The sequence below is a fragment of the Petaurus breviceps genome, unplaced genomic scaffold, assembly GCF_028583685.1.
Source record: "Petaurus breviceps papuanus isolate PSGF00001 unplaced genomic scaffold, PetGlider_PUasm1.0 90895, whole genome shotgun sequence".
Lineage (NCBI taxonomy): Eukaryota > Metazoa > Chordata > Mammalia > Diprotodontia > Petauridae > Petaurus > Petaurus breviceps.
The window spans coordinates 25,890,061-25,903,669 of record NW_027187372.1 but is presented as its reverse complement, the minus strand read 5'-3'; the positions used below and the strand labels follow the sequence as shown (position 1 = coordinate 25,903,669).

Here is a 13,609-nt window from a genome sequence, read left to right as displayed (position 1 = left end):
ATACATCCACAATCCACATACATAACACACATGTATTTATACACATACACACATGTACTTATACACATACATACATCCACATACATAACACATATGTATTTATACACATACACAAACTTATACACACTTATACACCCATATGTACATGCTTACATAGTACATATATACATACATCCACAATCCACATACATAACATGTTTATACACATACACACTTACACACATATACTTATACACCCACATATACATGCTTACAAAGTATACATGCATACATCCACAATCCACATGCATAACACATTTATACACATACACACATATACTTATGCACCCACATATACATGCTTACATAGTACACATATGCATACACCCACAATCCACACACATAACACATTTATACACATACACACATATACTTATACACCCATATATATACACACACTTATATTAGACATGCATACATCCACAATCCACATACATAACACACTTGTACAGAAATACACACATACACATACACACGAGCTCCCACTTACTCTACGATATGCTTGCACACATAGACAGACTTATACACAAACATATTTACACCTTTACATATATACTCGCTCATAACAGTTCCCCATACACAAACACAACACACGCACACGCACACACCCCTCTCACCCACATGAAGGTGCATTTCAGCCTCCTGCACTAACGCCCCATGTCAGGGAGCTGGTGGCCAGGTAGCACATCCCAGATAGCTCTGTTAGGGGAGGGGAAGGAATGCCATCCATACAGCACCTCCTATGTTCTGGGTGTTGCACTCAGTGCCTCACAATTATCACCTCATCTGATCCACACAACAAGCCTTTGAGAAAAGTGCTCCTGTTATCCCCATTTTAAGCTGCAGAAACTGAGGCAAGTAGATATAAAGTGACTTGCCCAGGGTCACACAGCTAATAAATGTCTGAGAATGGCTCCAGGGCTAACAAGGCTCTCTCTGTGCCCTGAGCCACAAGCCATTAAAGACCTTAGTGTCTGTCTAGTCCCGTTTGAGAATAGCACCCGCTGTGTGCCAGGCATTGCTCTAAATACATGCTGGCATGATGAGAGCACCTTGCGCAGTCCCTGGCAGGCTCAGATTCTGGGGAGCAGGCCAGCTGTGTGTGCGAGGACTGGGAAGGAGGGAGAAGGGTGGAGTTTTGTTAGGAGTAGTGCCAGTGACAGAGAACACTGTCTATATTCTAGACAACAAGGAACATCTTCAATAGTTTGGTCTTCTAATAAGAAGACAAGAGTTCCTTGCTTTCAATTCATCAATCAACATTTTTTTTAGTAGTGTTAGGCTCTCTCCAGTAGAATGGGCCAAGTCCAAGGGCACCAATTCACCAGTTACAGCTCCTGAGGGTTGAGGTAGACTGTAACCAGACTGACACTCCTTGGGGGTAAGGGCAGGTAGGCCGCAGGGTCCAGGGGGTGTGTGTATATACATGTGTGTACATGCAGGAATGTGTGTGCATGTGTATGTGTGTGTGTAGGGGGAATGACATGATTGACTTAACCAAATTCACTCAGCGTGTTAATAACAGTGCAGAATCATGCCTCCATCACCCTGCCCTCCCTTTGTCCTGAGCCCCTGGGGTCTAGTTCTCACGTCTCTGCCCTTCACCCTCTTTTCCTCCCCAGGCACCATGGAGTGCTACACGGAGGAGAAGGCCAACAAGATCAAGGCAGATTACGAGAAGCGTCTGCGGGAGATGAATCGGGACCTCCAGAAGTTGCAGGCGGCCCAGAAGGAGCATGCCCGGCTACTCAAGAACCAGTCACGTTACGAGAGGGAACTGAAGAAGCTTCAGGCTGAGGTGGCAGAGATGAAGAAGGCCAAGGTAACCAGAGGGCGCAGGGAACAAGGGGGATGCGCCAGAATGGCAGCCAGGAACGCTGACTGGAGCGTGCTTCATGCTGGGTTTCATTTCACCAGAGTATCATTTGCCTGTTCATTTAATTACCTCCACATTTCTGATCTTTCCTTTTGGTTCCTAATGTGGGAGGCTGGGCTGGGCTGGCCTGGCCTGGGCTGGGCTGGGCTGGCCTGGGCTGAGCTGGGCTGGGCTGGCCTGGCCTGGCCTGGCCTGGGCTGGTCGGTCCAGTCTAGGGGGGTGCCTGCTGGGGCCCTGGGGCCAACAGTCACCCCATTCCTTGGAGCTGAACAATCCCGGGGTGGCTGTGGCCTAGGTTGTTACTCTGGCTCTTACTGCAATGAGAGGCTTCCTCTCCGAAGAGGGCTTTGCCTCAAGCTCAGAGTGCTCTGGTCTCTGGTGTGTGGTGTTGTCTCTCACTCTGCTTCTGACTTAGCCCTTGCCTTCCACCTGGTCTTTAGCCACCAGCTCCTCTGCACTTTCTGTCTCCTATTTGTTCATCTTTGACTGTTGGCTCTCCTCCCCACCTGCCCTACTCAGCCCCCATGTTGAGACTGGGTCTCCTTAGCTCAACTAGTCTGGAAATACAGTGACCACTCGTGGCTTCAAATCCTCTACTGATGGGTGTAGGAGCTTTGATCTTCTCTGTTCCTCACTTGGGCCAGTTTATTCTTGCTTAGGCAACCTCACTATGGCTCAGCATCCTGGTGCCAGAACCCCCTGCAGCTCAGAGCTCCTGGGCCCAAGCCGTCCACCAGCCTCAGCCTCCCCAGGGTCCTTCTGTGGTTCCCTGCCTTATCTTGTAGCAGGGTCTTCTCTCTCAGCTCCTGACAATTGCTCCATCAAACAGTGGGCGGTCTTTGAATTAGCAGCAGCTCTTTTTCTCAGTGGTCTCAGACCAACCCTTCAGAACACATATGCCTAATGATGAATTTGAATGGGCACAGCCCTCCCTCGGATACTTGTATCTCTCCTTTGCAACTGACGACATCATGATTAATAATATTGATGACTTTGTCCAGGGTATAATCAGACTATATGGGTGTTGTGTACAGGCAGGTGTCCCCAGTGCACTGCTCAGTCCCTCTGTGGTGGCCAGTGTGGAATGGACAATGATGCCTAAGATACCAAGTATTCTCTTGGTTCAAGCAGCTAGCCCCTTCTGAAATACATAGCATCTTTATCACCTTGTCAAAGCAGGTTGCCTGAGAGAAGGGACAGAACAAGCCTGAAAGAAACCAGGCAGATACTTCCACAGTGGAAACTTCTGCCCAGGGTTCCTTCATCTGTCACTACTTTCCTCCCTCCTGTCATGATAGTAGATGATCAATGAGCCTAACTATGTCGATGGAGATAAGTACCAATAACAGGGAATATTGTCTGTATTCTAGACAGCAAGGGAAGTCTTCAATAGTTTGGTTCTCTAATAAGTTCTGCTCTTGTAAGAAAAAAAGAGTTCCTTGATTTCAGTTTATTAGCCATTTTTTCATGTATTTTTATTTATTTCATTATATATTTCCAATTATATTTGAAAATTTTTTAACATTCATTTTTTTTTATTTTGAGTTTCAAATTCTTTCCCTTCATCTCTTCCTTTTCCCACCCTTTGAGAAGGCAGGCAATATGATATCAGTGGGGCGGCTAGGTAGTGCAGTGAATAGAGCACTGGCCCTGGAGTCAGGAGGACCTGAGTTCAAATCCAGCCTCAGACACTTAACACAAAAACTAGCCGTGTGACCTTGGGCAAGTCACTTAACCCCAACTGCCCTCCAAAAAAAAGGCAAAAAAAAATATGATATCAGTTATACATGTGAAGTCATGCAAAACATCTTTACATATTAGCCATGTTGCAAAAGAAAACACAAACAAAATAAAACAATAAAAATAAAGAGAGTAAAAAAGTATGCTTCAATATGCATTCAGAGTTCATCTGTTCTGTCTCTGGAGGTGGATAGCATTTTTCATCATGGGACCTTTGGAATTGTCTTGAGTCATTGTCTTGGTCTTTCACAGTTGATCATCCTTACAAGATTGCTGTTACTGTGTACAGTGTTTTCCTGGTTCTGTTGACTTCGCATCAGTTCATATAAGTCTCCCCAGGTTTTTCTGAAACCATCCTTCTCATCATTTCTTATAGCACAATAGTATTCCATTACAATCATTTGCCACAACTTGTTCAGCCATTCCCTAGTTTATGGGCATCCCCTTGATTTCCAATTCTTTTCCACCTCAAAAAAAGCAGCTATAAATATTTTTGTACAAATAGGTCCTTTACCCTTTTCTTTGATCTCTTTGGGATACAGCCCTAGAAATGGATGGTATTGCTGGGTCCAACAACCAACATTTCTTAAGGACTTGCAGTGTGCCAGGCACTGTCACAGTTTTTACCCTCAAGGAGCTTATATTCCACCATCTATACTTGTGCAAGCTCTATTAAGACTTATACCCAGACATCCCTGTTTCAGTCTGATCAGTGAATTCACTGCCTATTGTGGTTATGAGTGGCTCCAAGGAATTGACAAGTTTTTTGGACAAGGCGTTCACAAAATCTATGGATTGGATAGTCCTCTTTGGAGGTGAAGCCTCTTGAGGTTTGAGCAGGTGTTGGATCTATAATCCTGTGCAAAGCACCTGGGGAGATCCATTACCCCAAGATGTCATCTAAGTTAAAAAAAGAAATGGCCCCCCATTCCCTAAGTCATAGTCCTTGAAAGTCAAGAAGGTAGTGTTGAAAGGTGTACATAGTCACAAAATGTAGAACATCTAAACATCCCTCACCTTCCAGTGACCCACTTTGGCTTTGATCATAGCCCAGATACCTTGGAAAAGCGCCTGTAGAAGAAACAAGCTTGATACCTCTGCCAAAATCATCACCCTTGACCACTAAGCCTTCCGTGAAGAAGACTAAGGACAGCAATGCCCTGGTGTTCATCACAGATGTCCAAGTAAACAAACATCACATCAAGCAAGCTGACATCAGTGTGACCAAGATCAACACTCTGATGTGTTCTGATAGAGAGAAGGTCAATGTCTGCCTATGATGCCCCATTCTAGGATGCTTTGGATGTTGCCAAGAAAAATAAACTATATCCAACTTGCCTGCTCCATGTACAATAAAGTTTGTATATGTAGTTGCATTTGAGAGAGGGAAGGAGAGAGAGAGGGAAGGAGAGAGAGAGAGAGAGAGAGAGAGAGAGAGAGAGAGAGAGAGAGAGAGAGAGAGAGAGAGAGAGAGAGAGAGAGAGAGAGAGAGAGAGAGAGAGATCCCAGTAGAGGGAGTCTGTGACAAGCAAGAGGTCCTCCTACTGACCACAGGGATGCCATGAGCAGTTCTTCCATCTTGCCTGGACCCCACATTCTCAGGGATCTTGACTGATGGCTTGTGACTCAGCCATCTTCTAGATCTGGGCTATTTCCAGCAACCTCACTACCTTCCAACCTGTGTGTCTGCCACCTGTGAAACCCACATCCTGTGCAAAGAACATTCCTAAGAAGACTAAAAAACAAAGCAATGAGCAGCCTATTTCCTCAGGACAATCTTGGCTGTTACATAGAGTATTTCATTTTTTTTTTTAAGCCATCGGGGTTAAGTAACTTGCTCAAGGTTACACAGCCAGTTATTTCTGGGTGTGGTGCTAAGTATCTGAGCCCGGATTTGATCCCCAGGTCATCCCGACACTGGAGCCGGTGCTCTTACTTGCTGAGCCACCTGGCCACCCCAGAGTACTTTATTTTTATGTAAAACATTTTTATGTAAAGCTCCAAGTTACTTAAAATTTTCAAACAAAGCCAAGCGCCCATCTCCCTATCAGTCCTTCACTGGTGTCCAGCCTGCTCTTAGACCATAGTCGCTCAGTTTGGGGCCCTGAGCTTGAAGTCCTGAGAAAATACTTTTGTTTCAACCTAAATGGGAGTTTAATCACCCATCCACACCAGCCAGGTGTCCCCAGAAGCCTCCTTAGAAAGGATAATGAGTAGGGATTGTATATCAGTTTTAGGGCACTTTTCCAAATCCCTCTGACAAACCAGTGCCCTCGTCACTCATCATGGAGCTGTCACAACAGCTGCTCAACATAAGGTGGTTCACCAAATTGTCCCTATGTGTAGCCTACAACTGAGTAAGAATTCAGAGAGGAGATGAGCTGAAAACTGCCTTTGGCCACTTGGACTCTGTGATCATCTCTGTTCAGGCTCTGCAACATCGCGACCACATTTCAGCAGGTTGTTAATGATGCGCCTGGAGACCTCATCTGTTTCTGCATGAAGCTGGAGAAATGTGTGCTTGATCAGGAAGTGGAATTCCTTGGATCTGTAATCAGAGCCATCCTTATCTTGGGCTGGGCAAAGGAAGCCTCGGTTCCATGGTGCTCAAGGTTAGAGAGTACTAACAGGACTTGGGGACCTTCAGCAGAAAAGGAATCAGCTTAGAGCTACCCAGGGAGCAAGAATGATTAGGTAAAAATTAAGAAGTTAAGAGATGGCTTGCTCCTTCCCCCCAGTCTCTATTCTGCTACCTCCCAGGGATCTTATCCCAAGCCCAGTTCCTTAGCATCATCTTTACAGTGTCCTGGTGCCTCCTTACTTCCCACTAGTGAACTGAGGGTGTATTTCTTGCTCCTTTCCCATCTGGTTATGACTCCTTCTGTATCCTCCAAAGGGGATTTTGTGTAGCATCACAAGGGGGGCCAGAGTTTAACACTCATTGGGATTTGCTTATTTCTATCATTGGTTAACAAGACTCTCTCCCCAGTCATAAGGCTCTTGAAGAAGAATTGGAGTCCAGTAATGTAGTCAACCTTCAAATCAATAAGTTGACTTCATTCTTCCCTTACTTAAGTTCACCTTTGATGGCTACATTTCTGGCCAGGCCCCTGAGACATTACTCTCATAACGGGACAGAGCTAGGAGAAGTGAGTGTAAGATGCAAAGAAAGAGATTTTGGCTTATTTAAAGGAAGAACTTCCTAAAACTCGAAGCTGTCTGAAAGCATAATGGACTGCCTCAGGATGTGTAATGAGCTCCCTGTCACCAGAGGTCTTCAGGAGACTTCAAGATGGGCCAGATGTAATAGAGGACCTCCTTGCTTAAGCAGGGGTTATACTAGGTGATCTTGGAGATTTCTTACAACCCCCAAGATTCTATGTCTATGAATATTAGTGGTCTTGCAACTTTCTACACCTTTGTGCCTTCTTTTCCCAAGCCAAGTGTCAGGATAACTAGGTTGTCTGGGAACAGTGGTTCTTGATCATCACTTTGCCTTGTGATCCCTCTGCGTGTCTCTCTCTCCCCTCCCTCCCATTCAAATGGTGCCTGATGGGCCAGGAAGGACGCATCCAGTCTCTTCTTGGGCAGTCCCTCTGTGAGTCTGTCTTTCTCCATTAGACCCACTCTTCATGCTAATTCTCTATCACCCTTTCATAGGTGGCCTTGATGAAGCAGATGAGGGAGGAGCAGCAGCGGAGGCGGCTGGCAGAAACCAAGAGGAACCGGGAAATAGCACAACTCAAGAAGGAACATCGGCGGCAGGAGGTGAGAGGGATTCCATTTTCCCTTCCCCCCCTACCCCAATTCATATGTACCAATAGTCCTTCCTGAGCTCTTCCTGCTCAGCCCCTGAGCCTTCAGTCTTTGGAAATTGAGAGGGAGCTAGTGCTTAGGATTAGCCCTGGTGAGCAGGACCATCCCTGCTTTTGATCTGGAATGGAGAGGAAGATGAGAGAACACATCTTCAGAACTGGGAGTCTGAGAGCAGCCATGAGGAAATGACCAAGAATGACCCAGTTCTCTATAGCTTTCCATCGAATGGAAATTATTCTAACTCATAGCATTGTAAGTAATGGAAATACATTCAGGTTCTAACTTTGTTCAAGAAGTCAAGTCTTGTGATTAAGTCCTGGCTTTGCTACTGTAGAACCCGTGTGACCTTAGACAGAGTAGCCATTTACTTATTACCTGGGATTTGGTTTGCTCATTTGTGAAATGAAGTATTTCAGCAAGGTGAAATCTGAGGTCCCCATTAGCCCTAGAATCCCTGCCTACCCCATAGGATAGCTGTGAGAATTAGATGATGTATAAGAAAGCACTTTGTAAAGTCTAAAACTTTAAAACTAAGCAAATATAAGAAACTGTCACTGTGGTTTCAGTAAAAGAGAGTGGAACTTTATTGATCAGCTAAGGTCCCTCTCAGCCCTGATTGGTATAGGAGCAAGCATCCAGAGTTGGGTAGCCAGGATGCGATATGGGAAATAGCCTGGAGAAGAAAAGGCTGGGGAGGGGAGGGATGAGAGAGCTGTCTTCTAATATTTGACAGACTGTCATGTGAAGGAGGCCCCAGTGGGCAGAATGAGGATGGGGAGGATGAAAGTCACCGAGATTCAAATTTCAGTTTGATAGGAGGAAAAACTTCCTGACTATTATTAGACCTGTTCCAAAGTACAACAGACTGTCTTCAAGCAAAATCTGCGTTACTGACTCTTTTATGGGGAATTCTCATGTGGGTCTCTGAGGTTCCTTCTGGCTGATTTGTAATGTGTGTGAGGACCACCAGGCTCCCCCTGCTGACCGAGGGCAGCCATCCTTTCAGGCAAGGTTCCCTACCAGCAGCAGGAATAATAACTCTTGGAGAAGATTCTTGGATTGTTTGGAAGGAAGTAGAAAGTAAGCTCCCTGAAGGCAGATGATTTTGTCATTGAATCTCCTAAGTGGTGCTCAATAAATGCTTGTTGGATGAATGAAGGGATTTCAGAGAGAACTCAGGGTGATAGGACGGCAGAATGTGAACCAAGAAGGGCCGTTAGAGACCTCATTTACAGAGGAGGGAACTTTAGTCCAAAGAACTACAGTGACCTTCCCAAGATCACATAGCTAGTTAGTACTGCCTTCGAAGCCATTATGGCATCATCCCAGGCAAATCAAATTGATGAGTCTTGGGTTCCAGGGAAGGATGAGGATGTGTTCTCTCCTCAAGGTCTTCTTACGTACAGGTGCAAGCTGGGTGATGGATATGCCTTCCATTCTCTAAATGGGTGTGGCGGGAGGAGTAACAGTTCTATGGAAGAGACCCATGTTAGAGTATGAGCTGCAGCTGTCTGTCTGTGAAACTCAAGCTTCCCTCTCTGTAGAGATGGAGAGAGACCTCCCTGCTGCATTCTCTCCAACAGTCCCGTGAACTTAGAGTGCTTTGAGATCCCAAGTGCCAGTTCTCTCACCCTGACTCCTTTCTCCCCTGCAGTTTCAGATCCGGGCTCTTGAATCTCAGAAGCGCCAGCAGGAGATGGTACTGAGGAGGAAAACCCAGGAGGTGAGCTCATCCCAGTGGGGCCAGGCAGGAATCCCACCTAGAATCACCCCCTTTCCTCTTCTCTTCCATCTATCACCAGCGCCACCATTGCCCTGGCTGTGGCTGAAGGGGGCTATTCCTCAATTCTTCTAGAGTTTGGAAGGGAAGTTCCCTTTGACTTTGGGAACAGTTCTTCCCTATCCTGGAGTCCATGGTTATCCTGGGCAGGGCTGCAGGTCTACTACCCATAGTATCTGAGCTGTTGACTTGAAGATCACAGGCATTCATTTGCATATTTTGGTGGAAATCATTTGCATATTTATTTTTCACTGTATATCAAATACAGAAATTCCCCAAGTTCCTTCTCTGCCTTCAGCCCTAGACTTAATCTGGATAAATGACCCTATGGTTTCAGTAGGTCCTCCATAAAAGCATGTTGATTGATTGATTTTTCTAGCTATCCCTGTGGCCCAGTACTGAAATCTTGGACTTGTTGGACTGCCTCTGTCCCCTCTTCCGAGGCCTTTTATAGGAGCCCTCTGTGCCTCCCAGGGTGGGATTTCAAGGGGACTGAGGAATGTGAGAAGCCCATGGTGTCTTCTCTTTCCTCTCAGGTGTCTGCGCTGCGACGCCTGGCCAAGCCCATGTCAGAGCGGGTGGCGGGGAGGGTAGCGACGAAGCCTCCCATGCTGGACTCCGGGGCCGAGGTGTCAGCCAGTGCCACGTCATCTGAGGCAGAGTCTGGAGCCCGGTCTGTTTCAAGCATCGTGCGCCAATGGAATCGAAAGATCAACCACTTTCTGGGGGACCCAGCAACCCCGGTCAATGGCACCCGTCCTGCCAGGTCAGACTGGGTGGCTCTGAGAGTAACAGCTTGTGGGACCAGGGAGACTTTCCATTCAGGGGGTCATGGGGCCTCTCCATGAGGTCAGAGTAGAAACCCATCAGAACTATATCAGCTTCCATTTAAAAAAAATAAAATAAAACATAAGCTCCCTGAGATCTAGAACTTTGGATCCCCAGTGGCTAGAACATAATAGGTGCTTCATAAGTTCTTTTTGGCTGATTGATTCTTCTCTCCCATCCCCACTCCTACCCCCCCAACACACACAACTCTCACTTGAGCTAGTCAGAAGAAATATTTGGTTGTTTGGTATGGGCAGAGAGGAAAGTAGGGGCAGCAGCAACCAAGATCTGACCAGTGAAGAGCCCTGTGTCCCTTTCCCTTCAGAAAGAAGTTCCAGAAGAAGGGGGCCAGCCAGAGCTTCAGCAAAGCAGCCAGGTTGAAATGGCAGTCCCTGGAACGGCGCATCATTGACATCGTCATGCAGAGGATGACCATTGTCAACCTAGAGGCCGATATGGAAAGACTTATCAAGGTAAAGGAGTGGGGTCCTGGTGGGTGGGGTGAAGTGCCGTGATGCCCCCCCACTCCCAGTGGGAGTTTTATAAGGGCAGAGACCATCATATCCACCCCCAACACCTAGCACAGTGCTGTGCACATAGTAGGGCTATGTAAATGTCTGTTGAATTGCATTGAAGAAGGCAATTCATTAGAGAAAATGGAGACATTTCTTTTTGCCTCAGCTGTGCCCCCTCTTCCCTTTGTTTTAATTCTGTCTCCTCTCCTTTTCTCCACCTTTCATTCTCTAAGTTCTGACTTCACTTTCTTTCCAGATTAGTTATTTAGACTTTTTTTCCTTTCCATTTCCCCCTTCTCTTTCCTCCTTTTTTTTTTTAATTTGAGTGGATTCTAATGATGCTGAGATGGATCTAGAAGGTTCAGCCTGAGTCTCCTGGTTAAGAGGGAGGGAGAAGGGAAGGGGCCGGATTTTATTCTTGGGCTATACGTGGCTATATAGAGGCTGTGTGGTATAGTGCATAAGGCAGGAAGACCTGAGTTTGATGCCTGCCTCAGGCATTTCTTTGCAGTGCCTAGAACAGGGTCTGGCACAGAGTATATGTTAATAAATGTTTATTGATTGATGCAAATATCAATAATGGTGGTGACTGTCATCATCATCATATTCATTATAGCTAGTGTCTTTAAATGTTACGCAGGATTCTAATAAAAGTGAAAATGTGTGAGGGCTTATAGTGAGGGCATTCAAGGCAGAGCTCAGCAGTATAAGTAAAGGTATAGAGGTGGAAAAAGCACAGAAACTGTCCGAGGAGTTACTATTACTTGGGACACAAAGCTGGAGAGGTAGGTTGGGTTCAGATCATGGAGTGTCTTCAATGATAGGCAGAGGATCAGCAATTTAGGACTAGGAAGGGACCTTAGAGGCCACTGAATCCACCTTCACTCTCATTTTACAGATGAGGAAACAGAGGCCTAAGGAAGGTCAAGCAATTTCACACAGAGGGTCAGAGGAACTTAGATTTAGAACTGGAAGAGATGCAGAGGCCATCAAAGCCAACCTCCTTAATTTACAATCCAGCATCATTCCCATTCATTGTGCCGTAGAAAGTCCTTTCTCACTAGGAACTATTCTATCAATATCTTTGGAGATAATTTATTGAAAGTTAAAAGGTTTACATGTAAAATAATGAGTACATCTTTTTTGTTCAACAATTTCAGTCGTGTCTGACTCCATTTGGTTTTTTCTTGGCAAAGACACTGGAGTGATTTGCCATTTCCTTTTCCAGCTCATTTTACAGATGAGGAAACTTGAGGCAAACAAGGTTAAGTGATTTGCCCAGGGTCACACAGCTAGTAAGTGTCTGAGGCCAGCGAACTTAAGATGAGTTTTCCTACAATAGGCCTGGCACTCTATGCACTCTGGCACCACCTAGCTGCCCCCTTTTCAGGATGATCTTAATTAAAGAAGATGTTAACAATTGGTCCTTTTTGTGAGATTCAATTGAAATAATCCATATAAAATGCTTTGCAAATCTTAAAGCACTAGGGAAATATTAGGACAGGAGATGGGGCCCAGACCTCTGATGGCATTGACATAGGGGGCTCCTAACTTTACCGATGCAGGAGGGCACCTTCTCCACAATTTATGATTTTAGAGAGTTACTTAGAGCAGTGGTGTCAGACTCAATTAGAAACTGGAGCCACTCATCACACATAAGGATCGCACAAAAGGGTCCTTGCAGGCCACATGCTGACTTAGAAACCCATACACACTTCTTCTTTATTTTTTTTTGTTAGTACATCAATACATTAAAATCCAATAGGAACCACATTTTAATCTAATTCTGCTGCTCTCAAGAGTATTTTGGGTCACGTGCCCAGGACTTCATGTCTAACACCTCTGACTTAGAGCACTGAGATCACACAACCAGTATGTGTCAGAGGCAGAACTTCAAGCCAGATCTCTATCCACCACACCATATAGCCCCTGAGTGATGATGGTGGTGGTGGTGATGATGGTGGTAGTGATGATGGTGGTGGTGGTGATGATGATGGTGGTTATATGATGGTTATGATGATGATGATGGCAGTGATGATGATGGTGATGATGGTGATGATGATGGTGGTGATGGTGGTGGTGGTGGTGATGATGGTCGTGATGATGGTGGTGATGAGGATGATGATGATGGTGATGATGATGGTGGTGGTGGTGGTGATGATGATGGTGATGGTGGTGATGATGGTGGTGGTGATAATGGTGATGATGGTGGTTATATGATGGTTATGATGATGATGATGGCAGTGATGATGGTGATGATGGTGGTGGTGGTGGTGATGATGGTGATGATGATGGTGGTGATGGTGGTGGTGGTGATGATGGTGGTGGTGGTGGTGGTGATGATGGTGGTGGTGGTGGTGATGATGGTGGTAGTGATGGTGGTGGTGATGTTGGTGATGGTGGTGATGGTGGTGATGGTGGTGGTGGTGGTGATGATGATGGTGATAATGGTGGTGGTGGTGATGATGGTGGTGGTGGTGGTGGTGATGATTGACCCCCTCTTCTGTTCTGGTCTCATCTACAGAAAAGGGAGGAGCTATTTCTCCTTCAGGAAACACTGAGGAGGAAGAGGGAGAAGCTTCAGGAAGAGAGCCCAGAGGAGGAGAAGGGGCTACAGGAGCTGAGTGAAGAGATCGAGGTGCTAGCAGCCAATATTGACTATATCAATGACAGTATTTCTGATTGCCAGGCCACCATTGTACAGCTGGAGGAGACCAAGGTGACTATCTGGCCATCCATCCTAGGGGAATGGAAAGGAAGTTAAGCCCAGTTCTTTCTCCCTCCCTGCCTTAGAGACTGAGCAGGGGACCATCTGCCTTTCATTTCCCCATCCTAGGAGGAACTCGATTCCACAGATACATCAGTGGTCATCAGCTCCTGCTCACTGGCGGAAGCCCGACTCTTACTGGACAACTTTCTCAAGGCTTCCATTGAAAAGGTGATCACCTTCATCTTTGTCTTCTTCCCCTTGTGTGCAGGGACTCTGGGACTAGGGAGGTGCTAGGGAGGTGCAAT

General features: G+C 46.0%; 1 protein-coding gene across 4 annotated transcripts in view; it reads left to right on the top strand.

Annotated features, from left to right (window-relative positions):
• Nucleotides 1–13,609, top strand: part of KIF21B (kinesin family member 21B) — a 76,878-nt gene that overhangs the window by 37,052 nt on the left and 26,217 nt on the right. For all 4 annotated transcript variants that reach the window (XR_011165733.1, XR_011165732.1, XM_069074535.1 and 1 more), the window contains exons 15-21: nt 1,662–1,861; nt 7,316–7,423; nt 9,126–9,194; nt 9,788–10,017; nt 10,405–10,552; nt 13,119–13,313; nt 13,431–13,532. Coding sequence is in view for 2 of the 4 variants with exons in the window: in XM_069074535.1 (XP_068930636.1) it covers nt 1,662–1,861; nt 7,316–7,423; nt 9,126–9,194; nt 9,788–10,017; nt 10,405–10,552; nt 13,119–13,313; nt 13,431–13,532 (1,052 nt within the window). In the remaining 2 variants the exon portion in view is untranslated. The remainder of the gene's footprint in view (nt 1–1,661; nt 1,862–7,315; nt 7,424–9,125; nt 9,195–9,787; nt 10,018–10,404; nt 10,553–13,118; nt 13,314–13,430; nt 13,533–13,609) is intronic.